At 58.4% G+C, this 15,142-nt stretch overlaps 1 protein-coding gene across 1 annotated transcript in view; it reads right to left on the minus strand.

Annotated features, from left to right (window-relative positions):
* Positions 1 to 3,383: 3,383 nt before the first annotated feature.
* HPX (hemopexin) overlaps positions 3,384 to 15,142 on the minus strand; it is a 30,094-nt gene continuing 18,335 nt past the window's right edge. Inside the window, exons 8-10 of the mRNA XM_050938994.1 lie at positions 14,050 to 14,180; positions 6,303 to 6,447; positions 3,384 to 3,610 (exon numbers count right to left, since the gene is read on the minus strand). Of these exons, the coding sequence (XP_050794951.1) occupies positions 3,384 to 3,610; positions 6,303 to 6,447; positions 14,050 to 14,180 (503 nt within the window). The remainder of the gene's footprint in view (positions 3,611 to 6,302; positions 6,448 to 14,049; positions 14,181 to 15,142) is intronic.

The following is a 15,142-nucleotide window of genomic DNA, read 5'->3' on the forward strand; positions in this document are numbered from 1 at the left end:
CTGTCATACTTAGGACAGGGCTTGGGTGTCCCCACTCTGAGGGGCTCTGTCCACTCCAGGCGCTCCCTGTCCCACTGATCACTACACAGGGTTCAAAGCAAACACGATTTATTACACAGCAAGTCCTTCAAAATAAGTAAAAGGTGGAGGGAAAAGCCGGCACCCCGCTCGGTGGCCGGGAATGTCAGGGCCTGCCCAGGCCCTGGCTGTGCCGCAGGTCGGACCCTCGCTCTGACGGTGGCCACACACCCTCAGGATCTCGGTGGCAGCCCCCCGCCCCCGTGGGGGTTACGAGCCCCCTCCCAGTCTGGGCTGCAAGGCCTCATGGCCTGGGGGCATCTCCCTGTGCTGGGCCCTGTGCCCAGGGTCTCCCTCACTCTGCCCAGCCAGCGGCTCCAGCACTCGGCTCTGGTCTGCTCCAGCCCCAGTCCCCCGCTCCCAGCCCTGCCCCCAACTCCCAGCCCCCGCCCCCAGCCTCCCAGCTCCAGCTCTCCACTCCCCACCTCCCAGCCCTCAGCCCCCTGCTCCCAGCCCTGCCCCCAACTCCCAGCTCCCGCCCCCGCCCCCAACTCTAGCCCCCAGCCCCTGCCCCCAACTCCCAGCTCCCGCCCCCGCCCCCAACTCTAGCCTCCAGCCCCTGCCCCCACCTCCCAGCCCTCGACCCCAGCTCCCAGGCCCCACCTCCCGCCTCCCAGCCCCAGTTCCTACCCCCCCACCCACAGCTCCTGCCCCCAGCTCCCAGACCCTGGCCCCAGCTCCAGTCCCCACCCACCTCCCAGCTCCAGTCCCCTGGCTCCAGCCCCCCGTTCCCAGCCCCACCCCCAGCTCCCACCTCCCAGCCACTGCCCCCCACCTCCCAGCTCCCATCCCCTGCCCCACCCGCCTGCACTCCCCCGCCCAGCCCCTGTGCCCCCCACCACACCAAGCCCCCTGTGTCCCCCCCATACCCAGCTGTCTGTGCCCCCCCAAAAGCTCTGCCCAGCATGTCCACAGAAGCCACAGGGCCCCCCCCACGCTCAGCCAGGAGCTGCAGGCGCCCCCCCCCCCCCCGCACTGTGACATTCTCTCTCTTGAGGGAGCGTGCTGTAACCCCCATATTCCTCATTACATATAATCCTGATCTCACATATAAAGCATGTCTGGTGTTACGCAGTGTGGGGGAGTCGGGGCCCTGTACCCCGCATTCCTGCCATTCACCGGGACTCTCAGCCAGCCAATAACACAGAAGGGTTATTATACGACAGGATCACAGTCCCAAGCAGGGCTTCTCAGTACACCCAGGACCCCTCAGTCAGGTCCATCTGGGGGGACAGGTAGGCCAGAGCCCCATCTGGCCCCCCTCCATTTCCCAGCCAGCTCCAAACTGAAACTCTCCAGCCCCACCTCAGGCCTTTGTCTCTTTCCTGGGTCAGGAGGTCACCTGATCCCTTTGTTCTCCAGCACATTCAGCTGGCACCTTTGCAGGGGAGGGGCCCAGGCCATCAGTTGCCAGCAAACAGGGTGTCGGCCATTCTCTGTGCAGACACCATCACACTGGTCCCCTAGGGCTCTGCAACAACCACAACCCCTTATCCCACCACCTAGATACCTCAGAAAGGCATAGGGGAAACTGAGGCACCCACACAGTATTCAGAGCAAACATTAAGAGAAAACATTAAGAACGTTCCCATAGTTCTGTACCCGGGGCAGCAGTTCCCTGCTCAGGTACCCGATGGGGTGTCTCCCCCCTCAGCATTGGCTAGCATCAGCATCATGCCCAGCCCTGTGTCTGAGGCGTCGGTGAACACTGCAAAGGTCTGGATTTGCCAGATTTACCGGACCAGTTCCAGAGCATCGTCCAGGGACTCTGTGACACCCCCCTCCTCATGCCCACTCGGGAGCTGCAGGGCTCCACCCCTCACCCAGCGGGAGCTGCAGCCCCACCCAGGCAGTGTTTTCAAACAGAGTCGGGATTACTGGGTGCAGGGCTGCAGGGGGGGTCCTTAGCACAGCTCGCAGAAATGCTGGGGAGGCATCATCCAGCCAGCTCCCCTGGGTGTCCCAGCCATGCGGCTGCAGGCTCCATGTGGCCCTCCAGCCAGCTCCCCCGGGTGTCCCAGTGTGGCGATGTGGTTCTGGCGGGACCCAACTGAGAGTGCCAATTCAGGACCAATTGCTCAAACAGGGCAGTCACAGCCCAAGGCTGGGGTTTTTCCACCTCTAAGGCACCAAGCCAGCCAGACAAAAATGACTTCGGTTTCACCCCACTGGCTAACCACAAGTCACACAAGCAATTTCCTTAGACACTCCAGTCTCCCTGTATCATCACCAGTGCCACCCGTCCTGGGGATGAATGGTTATGAAAACCAACACCCCAGTACACACACAGACACATGCATGCACATGCACAGACAGGCACAAAGACACACACACACAAACGTGCATGCGCACACACCTGTAAGCAGGGCCTGAATGAACTCTTCCCTGGCAGCGAGCTGGGAGGGGGAGAAACTTCAGGAGCAAACTGTATTTCCGTGAACACAGCTACTCTGCGTAGGGATCCAACAGCTAGAGCTGCTTTGCTCTAAATCACTCAGCCAGGGCTCTGTCAAGCGGGGCCTGAAAACCCTCTAAGGAAGGCGATTTCACCCCCTCCCTAGGGAACCCAGTCCAGGGCTTTGGCTGGTGTTGGGTTACAAATCACTGCAGAGCTGAATGCAGGAGTGTGAAGTGCTGTTCTCAAGGTTGTTGTCTTTGCTGTATGAGCAGAACTGTGCTTAGCCTGTCCCAAACGAGGGCTCACCCTCAGCTGAAAGGCCCCCGTTAAGCCAGGGACTCGAATGCCAGAGCCCTGGGGCAGTCAGGTGGTAGGGACAGAGGTTCTAGCTAGGATGTGTGCCCCACTCCCAAAGGGTCCCTGGGCTGCTTTCATCTGTTCCTCCTGCTGTTCCAAGAGAAAGAAAGAACCTTTATTAGGAGCCACGTTATTCTTTCAAATGCTCAATGAGAGCTGAAGCCAGTGGTGGTGGGAGAGTGTGCCCGGTCCCCTGAGAGCCGACAATCACGGGGAGACTGACCGGTAGAGGTCACGGCAGAGGCAAGCGGCAGCAGAAGGTGACTCATGGGTGACTGATGAAAGTGCCAAGCTGGTGGGGGATGGGGGGCAGCCAGGTGGCAAGGAACCGTGCCTGGCATAGTGGCCAGCCAGAGCAAGTGCTCAGATGGCAGAACAAGCCAGGTGCCTTCTTCCCCAGGTGGGAGGGGAGCTCTGAACCTGGATCCTCACTGACCAAGGACACCCCTGGGAGTGGGGTGCGGTGGGCGCGGAAGGGAGGGGCACAGTAAAGGATGCCATGGGGGGGTTCAGGGAGCGTGGTGGCTGGGGGTCTGGCAGGGTTGTCCTGTCAGTGGGGGCACCCGAAGAGGACGGCAGTCACGTTCTGCGGGGGGGAGGGCTTGGGGCTCGCTATGAGCTTGGCCACACTGGCGTAGTGGTGCACGGTGTTTCCATGGAAGAGGTGCACTCCGTCCGCGTTGCACATGGCACTGTCCACGTGCTCGTGGTGAATGGGCCCCTCTAGCCTCGGGCTTCTTGGGCTCTGGTTCAGATCCACCCGCTCCAGGGAGTTTCCTGCAGGGCAGACAGGAGCTGTCAGAGCCCCCCCACCCGGACCATGTGCCCCTTCCCCGGCAATCTGAACAGAGCCCCTCGGCCCAGCCCCACACACCCCTCCCTCCCTGACATGAACGGAGCCTCCCAGCCTGGCCCTCGCGCCCTTCCCCTGGCCCAGCCCCGAGCACCTCTTGTGACATTCTGAGTGATATAACATCTCACGGAAAGGTGACAGGGCCAGAAAGAGTTAATTACCTCAGACTGACCTGACTCAGGACCAAACTTTAGAGACGGGTTAGGAAGATACTCAATGAACAGAGCTTTGAAATGCAGCCGCATTGTTAGAGGTAGAAGGGAAGGTGTTTGGTCAGGTCTTGGGATGTCAGCAAACAAGTCTTGTCTATTGCTATGGCTTTGATTCAAAGATCAAAAGAGGAATATTAACATTTAGGAAGACACTTGTGCGAAATAGTATTATTCTCTATGTGTTTCTTTGAAGGTTGTAGTAACCGGTATCTGAACTGTTTAATGGAGGGTGTGACGAAGTGGGAATGTTCCTGATGTGTTATGGGATTGCGGAGTGGGGGGAGTTGGCCTGGGAAGGTTGCAGGGGAGTTTTGCTGGGACTGGCTGCCTGGGGGAGGGGAGGATACCTGAGCAGGTAACCTGAGAACCCAGGAGGGGGTTGGAGGGGAGTTTGGGGGCCTGCCTGGGGAAGGGAGGAGACCTGAGCAGGTAACCTGAGAACCCAGGAGGGGGTTGGAGGGGAGTTTGGGGGCCTGCCTGGGGAAGGGAGGATACCTGAGCAGGTAACCTGAGAACCCAGGACGGGGATTGGAGGGGAATTTGGGGGCCTGCCTGGGGAAGGGAGGAGACCTGAGCAGGTAACCTGAGAACCCAGAAGGGGGTTGGAGGGGAGTTTGGGGGCCTGCCTGGGGGAAGGGAGGAGACCTGAGCAGGTAACCTGAGAACCCAGGAGGGGGTTGGAGGGGAGTTTGGGGGCCCGCCTGGGGAAGGGAGGAGACCTGAGCAGGTAACCTGAGAACCCAGGAGGGGAGTTGGAGGAGAGTTTGGGGGCCTGCCTGGGGAAGGGAGGAGACCTGAGCAGGTAACCTGAGACCCCAGAGGGAGTTGGAGGCCAGGTGACACCTCTGCCCGGGAAGCTGGACAAAAGACACAACGACTGGGGGCAGAGCTGGGGGAGGCTGAGTGAGAGGCTGGAGGGAGTTTCAGTTTGGAGCTGGCTGGGAAATGGAGAGGGGAGCCCCGACCAACAGGGCTGTGGCCTCCTTGGGGCCCCCAGATGGACCTGACTGAGGGGGTCCTGTTGTCTGTACCTGTAAGACCTGTCTGGGACTGTGATCCTGTCGGCTAATAAACCTTCTGTGTTACTGGCTGGCTGAGAGTCCTGGTGAATCGCAGAAAGTGGGGGGTGCAGGGCCCTGACTCCCCCAACTCTGTGACAGAGGGCAACAAAAATGATTAGGGGGCTGGAGCACATGACTTATGAGGAGAGGCTGAGGGAACTGGGATTGTTTAGTCTGCAGAAGAGAAGAATGAGGGGGGGTTTGATAGCTGCTTTCAACTACCTGAAAGGGGGTTCCAAAGAGGATGGATCTAGACTGTTGTCAGCGGTAGCAGATGACAGAACAAGGAGTAATGGTCTCAAGTTGCAGTGGGGGAGGTCTAGGTTGGATATTAGGAAAAACTTTTTCACTCAGAGAGTGGTGAAGCACTGGAATGGGTTCCCTAGGGAGGTGGCGGAATCTCCATCCTTAGAGGTTTTTAAGGTCAGGCTTGACAAAGCCCTGACTGGGATGATTTAGCTGGGGATTGGCCCTGCTTCGAGCAGGGGTGGGACTAGATACCTCCTGAGGTCCCGTCCAACCCTGAGATTCTATGATTCTTTGATTTTATGATAAATTATCCTATAATGTTTGGGAGAAGGAGTTAAGCCTATTGTTTTCTCAGGGCAAAAGGCTGCTGGAAATGTATAAGAACCTGGGACACGATCCTGCTTCATCTCAGATCTGCTTTGGGTTTCAAGAGGGGGAAACCTTAACCCACAAGGCTTGAGATCCCCAGTCACTGACTGGAGCCGCCCTGAATATGGACATTGGACTATAACCTCTGGACTGTTTCTAAAAAGACTTTTGGCAACTACAAGCTCATCTCTGCCATGTATCTGAACCTCAAGAACTGACTTCAAGTCTGTCTGAATGGGGCTGTGAGTGCCCTGTTCTGAGTGATTTGTCCTGAATTGATGCTCTCAGTTGGGTCCCGCCAGAGTCAGCATCGTTACACCCTCCCCTGCGATGGGAACGGCGCCCCCGGCCCAGCTCCGTGCACCCCTTCATCGCAATGTGAACCAGGCCGGGGGTGCTGGTGGAAGCAGAGATGCCCCGGCTGGGCCCAACAGTGCCTGAGTCACTCACTGCCCTCCACAGCCCCTCAAGGCCAGCCAGCATCACCCCACTCAGACTCGCCCAAGGACCCATAGCATCAGAACCCAGGAGTCCTGGGTCCCACCCCCTGTTCTAATCCACCAGCCCCTCCCCTCCCTGAGCCAAAAGAGAACCCAGGAGTCCTGGCTCCCCAACTCCCTGCTCCAACACACCAGCCTCTCCCACCCAAGCCAGGAGAGAACCCAGGAGTTCTGGCTTCCCCAACCCCCTGCTCTGATCACTAGACCTGGCTGCCCAGCTCGCACCTTTGATGACGAAGAGCTCAGCAGAGTGGGGGCAGGTGAAGGTGGCGTCAGCGCCCGCGATGCCCAGCTCCTCCTGCAGGCCCCGGGGGTAGCCCTGCACCAGCGTGTAGCCCGGACCCACCCGGTAGATGTAGACCTGGGAGCCCTGCAAGGCACACGCAGGACGGTGGGACGGGGAAGAAGGGTGTGGGCCCTTAAGAAACTGGAGCCATATCTCTTTGGGTGACACTTCACCGTGTACACCGACCACTCTCCCCTGACCTGGCTGCACCAGATGAAAGGAGCCAACGCCAAGCTCCTGAAGTGGAGCCTGCTCCTGCAGGACTATGACATGGACGTGGTTCTGTGATGGAGTAGGGACTGTCTGTGTGGGGGATGGGAGAGCCGGGGATGTCTTTAGGTGAGGGACAGGATCTTTAAGCCTGTAACCTGAGCCAGGTAGGGGGGGAGGGGGATAGCACCTTGGCCCGGGAAGCTGGACAAAGGAATCGGCCGGCTGGAGGAGGGGAGTTTAGTTTTGGTTTTGGGCTGGGTGGTTGGAATTCAGAGGGCTACGCTTCCTGGACCCCAGAGGGGCTTGATTGAGGGGTCCTGGCTGTGCCTACAAGCTCTGCTGTAACCTGTGTTCCTGTTGTCCAATAAACCTTCTGTTTTACTGGCTGGCGGAGAGTCACTGTGGGTCCCAGGAAGAGGGGTGCAGGGCCGGACTCCCCACACTCCGTGACAACTGGTGGCAGTGGTGTGATCTACTGCACCCCGTGGACGGCGCTTCCTGCAGTAAGTGACTGGGGAGCAGTAAAACAAAGGGGTGATTAACCCCTGGGAGTGTGTGCCCAGTGAGAAGGACTTTGCAATAACAGGGTCCCCTGGGGGATGCAGTGAGCGGTCCCAGGGGCGGAGGAGTCTGCAGCTCGACCCTGGCAGAGAGGTGGTGACCTCAAGAAGGGCTGGTGCACTAGGGGTCCCCCTGGAAACCGTGGGGAGCGGCGAGCACCCCGGCCTGTGAGTGGTCAGCAGGAAGAGGTTTGCCCAGCGGCGCAAGTGCGACCTGGTGGAGCTGTGCAAGCAGACGGGGCTGCGCAGAGGGAGGCTCATCAAGGACCAGCTGATTGCCCACCTGGAGGAGGGAGATTGCTTGAATGAACGGAGCCCTGTCTCTGGGGGAAGCAGCCGGGCAGATGCAGCGCAGGCACCAGTGTCTGTCCCCACTGGGAGTGGTCAGCCAGCGGCTTAGGGCTTCCCGAGACTCCTCCTTCCAAGGCCTAGGGGAAGGGCGGGGAGGAGCCCAGCGAATGCCGAGAGCACCGTGACCCCCCCTGGCCAGCAAGGGATCCTCCCGGCGGCGCTCGGCATCCGTGGAGCGGAAGCAGCTGGAATGGGAGAGAGAGCTAAAACTGAGAGAGCTGGAGGATCGTGAGAGACAGAGAGAACATGACCGGGAGGAGAGAGACAGTGTCATCATGAGCTGGAACTGGCGAGGCTGAGGGGCAGCGGGCCCCCAGCTGCGATGAGTGAGGGGGGCCCAGAACTGCACAGAGCTTTGATAAGTGTATCCTGGCCCAGCGTAAGGAAGGGCAGGACATGGATGACTTCCTGGAGGCCTTTGAGACGGCCTGCGAGCTGCACCAGGTAGATCCTGCAGACAGGCTCCGGGTTCTCACCACTTACTGGACCCCAAGGCCGTGGCATTGTACCGCCAACTGGGAGAGGAGGAGAAAGGGAATGACGAACTATTCAAGCAGGCCCTGCTGCGCGATCTGGGCTGACTCCTGAGATGTACCGGGAGAGGTTCCGGAGTCAGGATAAAACCCCTGAGGTCTCATATCTGCAACTGGCCGTCCGCATGGAGGGATACGCCAGCAAGTGAGCACATGGGGCCCAGACGATGGGGGTTGTGGTTAAACTGCTGGTACTGGAGCAACTGTACGAGCGGTGCCCATCCGACCTGAGGCTGTGGTTGAGGGACCAAAAGCCAGAGAACCCGCGACATGCAGGGCGGCTGGCTGATGAGTTTGTGAAGAGCCGGTCGGGGGGTGGCAGGGAGGAGTCCCAGAGGAACAGGCCCACCGCGATGCAGAGAGAGGGTCATCCTGGGACCTCCCAAAGGGGGAATAGGGAGAACCCCTCCTAAGGGGAACGCCCAGCATCAGGGACAACTGACCGGTTTGAGGGGACCAACGGGACATGAGCTGCTATCAGTGTGGCCAGAGAGGCCACATACGGTCCCAGTGCCCCAGACTCAAGGACAGACTGAGCAGACCAACCCCACACCGGGTTAACTTGGTAGAGACTGGGAGGGATTGCAACTGCTTTGGAGGATAGGGTCAAAATTCAAAATGATCTGGACAAGTTGGAGAAATGGTCTGAGGTAAACAGGATGAAGTTCAATAAAGATAAATGCAAAGTGCTCCACTTAGGAAGGAACAATCAGTTTCACACATACAGAATGGGAAGAGACTGTCTAGGAAGGAGTATGGCAGAAAGAGATCTAGGGGTCATAGTGGACCACAAGCTTAATATGAGTCAACAGTGTGATACTGTTGCAAAAAAAGTAAATGTGATTCTGGGATGCATTAACAGGTGTGTTGTAAACAAGACACGAGAAGTCATTCTTCCGCTTTACTCTGCGCTGGTTAGGCCTCAACTGGAGTATTGTGTCCAGTTCTGGGCACCACATTTCAAGAAAGATGTGGAGAAATTGGAGAGGGTCCAGAGAAGAGCAACAAGAATGATTAAAGGTCTTGAGAACATGACCTATGAAGGAAGGCTGAAGGAATTGGGTTTGTTTAGTTTGGAAAAGAGAAGACTGAGAGGGGACATGATAGCAGTTTTCAGGTATCTAAAAGGGTGTCATCAGGAGGAGGGAGAAAACTTGTTCACCTTAGCCTCCAATGATAGAACAAGAAGCAATGGGCTTAAACTGCAGCAAGGGAGATTTAGGTTGGACATTAGGAAAAAGTTCCTAACTGTCAGGGTAGTTAAACACTGGAATAGATTGCCTAGGGAAGTTGTGGAATCTCCATCTCTGGAGATATTTAAGAGTAGGTTAGATAAATGTCTATTAGGGATGGTCTAGACAGTATTTGGTCCTGCCATGAGGGCAGGGGACTGGACTCGATGACCTCTCGAGGTCCCATCCAGTCCTAGAGTCTATGAGTCTATGAGACTCAGCTGGACGAGGGGCAGCGTTCACAGGAAAGGGGGGCTGGCTGCGTACCACCTGTGAAGGAGGGAGGAGGGCCCCAGGTCAGCTCCTCTGGGGGGCTGGATGCTTCAGGCTCCGGGTTTTTGGTTTACCGGGTGGGCGCGGGGCTGCCCCTCCGGAAGGAGTGCATTGTTTCCCTGGAGGTAGATGGGAGGAAGGTCACTGGGTACTGGGACACGGGCGCAGAAGCAATGCTGGCCCGGCCCGAGGTGGTGGCCTCAGATCGGATAGTGCCCGACACCTACCTGACCCTGATGGGGGTGGGCGGGACCCAATTCAAGGTGGCTGTGGCGAGGGTACACCTGCAGTGGGGGGCCAAGGAGGGCCCCAAGGACATGTGGGTACATCCATATTTGCCCACAGAGGTGTTAATGGAGGGGGACCTGGAGGTCTGGCCAAGCAACTCCCGGAGTGTCCTGGTCGTGACCCGTAGTCAGAGCCGGCGAAGGGCACTGTGCCCTGACAACAGGGAAGGTACTCTGCCCGAGGCGCAGGACCCTAACCTGGTGGGGAGGGAACGCCCAGGGACATGGCTCAGAGAGGCTGCGGCCTCAGACCCAGCCACCGAGAGAGAGCAGGTCCCCATCCCAGTCCCAGCTGCTGAGTTCCAGGCCGAGCTGCAGAAAGATCCCTCCTTGCGGAGGCCAAAGGACCTGGCCGACCTCAGTGCGGTACAGACCATGAAGAGAGGTTGCAAGGAGAGGTTCCTGTGGGAGAAGGGGTTCCTGTACCGAGAATGGGCTCCCCCAGGGGAAGTAGAGTCATGGGGGTTCAGGAGGCAGCTGGTGGTTCCCCAGAAGTTTCGTCAGAAGCTGCTGTACCTGGCCCATGACATCCCTCTCGCAGGGCACCAGGGAATCCGGCACACCAGGCAGAGGCTGCTACAGAACTTTTACTGGCCTGGGGTCTTTACCCAGGTCCGACAGTACTGCCAATCCTGTGACCCCTGCCAGAGGGTGGGGAAGGACTGGGACAAGGGGAAAGCAGCTTTGAGGCCTTTACCCATCATAGAAGAACCTTTTCAGAAGGTGGCCATGGACATAGTGGGACCCCTCAGCAAGATGACCCGGTCAGGGAAGAAATATGTTCTGGTGGTGGTGGATTTCGCCACTCGCTACCTCGAGGCGGTGGCCTTGTCCTCTATCGAAGCAGACACCGTGGCAGATGAGCTGCTGACCATTTTCAGCCGGGTGGGGTTCCCCAAGGAAGTCTTAACGGACCAGGGGTCCAACTTCATGTCGGCCCTGCTCCGGTGCTTGTGGGAGAAATGTGGGGTCCAGCACAACTGGGCCTCAGCGTATCACCCCCAGTCCGATGGGCTGGTAGAAAGGTTCAACAGGATGCTGAAGATGATGCTAAAAACATTTATGAACCAGCACCCGCAGGACTGGGACAAGTACTTACCCCACCTGCTGTTCGCGTACAGGGAGGTGCCCCAGGAATCTACCGGGTTTTCGCCTTTCGAACTGTTATATGGAAGGCTGGTAAGGGGGCCCCTGGACCTGATGAGAGACAAATGGGAGAGGAAGGCCGCTCCCGATGGAGGAGCAGGGAGATGACCCTTTAGTGGATCTATTCCCTGGGACAAAAGCTGGTTCCCCCATGGAGGCGATTCCCCTCTCTGATCAGCTGACCCTGGCCCAGAACGCTGAGATCAGAGGGGTGCTGCATCTATACCGACAACTGTTTTCCAACCAGCCTGGACGCACTAATTTGACTGTCCACTAGGTGCAGACTGGGTCACATCCCCCTATAAGATGCTCCCCTTTTCGGGTCACTGGGAAAACTTCCCAGGACCTAGAAAGAGAGGTCAGGGACATGCTGGCTTTGGGGGTGATCCAGCCATCCTCCAGCCCTTGGGCCTCGCCAGTGGTGCTGGTCCCCAAGAAGGATGGGTCAGTCCGGTTCTGTGTGGACTATCGAAAGCTCAATGCCATCACCGTATCTGATGCCTACCCCATGCCCAGGCCTGACGAGCTCCTAGACAAACTGGGAGATGTTCGGTACCTCACCACTATGGATCTTACAAAGGGCTACTGGCAAGTGCTGCTGGACGCAGATGCCAGGCTGAAATCGGCCTTTATCACCCCTCTGGGGCTCTATGAGTTTCTGACCCTGCCCTTCGGCCTCAAGGGAGCACCGGCCACCTTCCAGCGCCTGGTGGATCAGCTATTGAGGGGGATGGAGAGTTTTGCCGTGGCGTATATTGACGACATCTGCGTCTTCAGCCGGACCTGGGAGGACCATGTGTCCCAGGTTAGACAAGTGCTGGACCGACTCCAGGAGGCTGGGTTAACAGTAAAGGCTGAGAAGTGCAAGGTGGGGATGGCTGAAGTATCTTACCTGGGCCATCGGGTGGGAAGCGGCTGCCTAAAGCCGGAACCAGCCAAGGTGGAGGTGATCAGAGACTGGCCTGCTCCACAAACCATACACCAGGTCCAGGCCTTTATTGGGATGGCGGGGTACTATCGAAGGTTCGTGCCCCACTTTAGCGCCATAGCCGCCCCCATCACTGAACTGTGCAAGAAGGGGAAGCCAGACAAGGTGGTCTGGACTGAGCAGTGCCAGGAGGCTCTCCGGGCGCTGAAGGAGGCTCTGGTTAGTGGCCCAGTTCTGGCAAACCCAGACTTTGACAAGCCCTTTATGGTGTTCACCAACGCCTCAGACACGGGACTGGGGGCGGTGTTGATGCAGGAGGATGAAAAGGGGGAGAGACACCCCATCATGTACCTGAGCAAGAAGTTACTAACCCGGGAACAAAGCTACGCGGCCATCGAGAAGGAATGCCTGGCCGTGGTGTGGGCCCTTAAGAAACTGGAGCCATATCTGTTTGGGCGACACTTCACTGTGTACACCGACCACTCTCCCCTGACCTGGCTGCACCAGATGAAAGGAGCCAATGCCAAGCTCCTGAGGTGGAGCCTGCTCCTGCAGGACTATGACATGGACGTGGTCCATGGGAAGGGAAGTGCCAACCTGATAGCGGACGCGTTGTCCCGGAGAGGGGACCCTGAACTTCCCCAGGTCACTGGGCAGACTGACCCCGCTCAGTTCAGTCTCGAAGGGGGGAGAGATGTGATGGAGTAGGGAGCGGGCGGATTTGACCTGGGATTGTTGCAGAGAGGTTACATTGGGGATGAGAGTAAATCTCCCTGAGCTGTAACCTGAGCCAGGAGGGGGGTTGGGAGAATTCACACCTGCCTGGGAGCCTGAACAATGGACGGGAGAGAGAGGGAAGGGGGAAGAGAGCTGCTGCAGGGATTTTTTGGTTTTAGTTTGGGGCTGGGTGGTTGGAATTCAGGGAATCCCAAGCTGGGATCTAAGCTCCCTGAACCCCCAGAGGGACTCGATTGAGAGGTCCTGGCTGTGCCTACAAGCTCTGCTGTAACCTGCATTCCTGTTGTCCAATAAACCTTCTGTGTTACTGGCTGGCGGAGAGTCACTGTGAGTCCCAGGAAGAGGGGTGCAGGGCCGGACTCCCCCAGACTCCGGAGCCTGACATGGCTGGGAGGGGCTAGACTGCTGCCGAGGACACCCCAGACCCTGCCCACCTATACCTAAGGGAGTGGCTGCGGGAAGCCCAGCGAATACCGAGGGCACCGGTGGCCAGCAGAGGATCGTCCCGGCGGAGATCCCCGTCCCTGGAATGGATGCGGCTGGAATATGACAGGGAGCTGAGATGGGAAGAGCTCGAGTTAAGGAGGCAAGAACTGAAGCAGGAGCGGGAAGAACGAGAAAAACAGCGTCCGCATGAGGAGAACCAGCATAAGCATGAGCTGGAGCTGGCCCGGCTGAGGAGCAGTGGGGCCCCGGCTGCGGCGAGTGAGGGGGACCCAAGCCTACAAAGAGCTTTGATAAGGGCTTCCTGGCCCGGCGTAAGGACGGGGAGGACATAGACACCTTGCTGACGGCCTTTGAGAAGGCCTGCGAGCTGCACAGGGCTGACCCTGCAGACAGGATCGCAGTTCTCACCCCCTTACTGGACTCCACCGCCGTGGAGGTGTACAGCCGACTGAAAGGGGCGGAGGCAGGGGACTACGAACTGTTCAAACAGGCCCTGCTCCCTGCTCTGTCACATCCCCGCCTTGCCCTGCGGGGGGGAGAGACACCCAGCTCCCACCCTGCCCTGGGGGTGGGGCAGACACCCCAGCCCCACCCTGCCTTGGGGGGAGAGACATCCCAGCCCCCACCCTGCCCGGAGGGGAGGCAGACACCCCAGCCCTGCCCTGCCCTGCCCTGGGGGGGACAGACACCTCAGCCCCGCCCTGCCCTGGGGGGGGACAGATGCCCAGCTCCCACCCTGCTCTGGGGGGACAGGCACCCCAGTCCTTGCCCTGCCCTCAGGGGGAACAGACACCCAGCCCCCGCCCTGCACTGGGGGGGAACAGACACCCAGCCCCCACCCTGCCCTGGGGGGGGACAGACACACTTCTCTGGGGAGGGGTAGAGACACCCCAGCCAAGCAGGCCCTGAGCTGGACACCCTGTTCTGAGTTGTCCACACAGCTGGCCTTGGCCAGAACCAGCCCCCATCCCAGATTACCTGGATCAGGTAGAGTTTGTTGTCCCAGCTGAAGGCGCTGTCCACCTGCCCGCTCAGCTCCTGCCAGGTGTGGTTCAGCGGCCACGAGTGCCAACCGTCCCGCTTGGAGTCCAGGCGGAAGTACTGCCCCCCTAGGGCCAGGCGAGAACACGCCGCTCTGCATGGCTGCCCTGGGGCAGGGCGGCTGCTGGCGGCTTCTGGGGCGCTCAGCAGGGGCTGACCCCCACCCTGGACCATGGCCAAGATGTCCCTGTCACACCGAGGGGCAGGGGTTTGCCCCCCAGACAAGGGGGGCCTATGGGGTGGAACTCCAGGGAGCATCCAGACAAGGGGGGGTCGATGGGGAGTGGGGGGGCTCCAGGGAACGACCAGACAAGGGGGTCGATGGGGAACGGGGAGCTCTAGGGAGCAACCAGACAAGGGGGTCGATGGGGAGCAGGGGGCTCTGGGGAGTGACCATTGTGAGGTTATTGATATAAACTGGGACTATATAGACCATGGTTTGCAACCAAGGTCCTGTAGTGGCACCAAATCTTATGTAAAGGGGGACATATAAGGTGTCTAAGACCAGGTTATGGGTAGCTGGTTATAATTATGTCTGTGTGCATGTGTCATTTTGTAGCTGAAGTTATGAATATTGGCTCTGTTCTGTCTGTATTTCAAACTTGTGCTGTGCTTCTGGGTGACACTCCAGACAAGTTGGTGTTAGCTCTGCCTAGCCTGCTTGATGGCCCATCAAGGACCATCAGCTACACAACTGACCCATGGAGAGGAGGCAGATACGCCTTGTAACTCAGCAAAGTGCAGGGACTGGCCCATGTGACTGCAAACTCCATTTTGCTGTAATTTTCCACAGTAACAACAAAGAAGTGTTCTTACACCTGGAAGAGCCTATATAAGGCTGATGCCTCATCTCCATCTGGTCTTCAATCCTGCTTCCTACCTCTGGAGGGACTTTGCTACAAACTGCAGCTCTGAACAAAGGACTGAATGACCCATCCCAGCGGGGGATGTTCTCCAGAGACTTGATTTGAACCTGCAGTTTACTCCATCACTGCTACAAGCCTGAACTAAGAACTTTGCCATCACTGTA

This window comes from Gopherus flavomarginatus, chromosome 1 (assembly GCF_025201925.1).
Source record: "Gopherus flavomarginatus isolate rGopFla2 chromosome 1, rGopFla2.mat.asm, whole genome shotgun sequence".
Taxonomy (NCBI): Eukaryota; Metazoa; Chordata; order Testudines; family Testudinidae; genus Gopherus; species Gopherus flavomarginatus.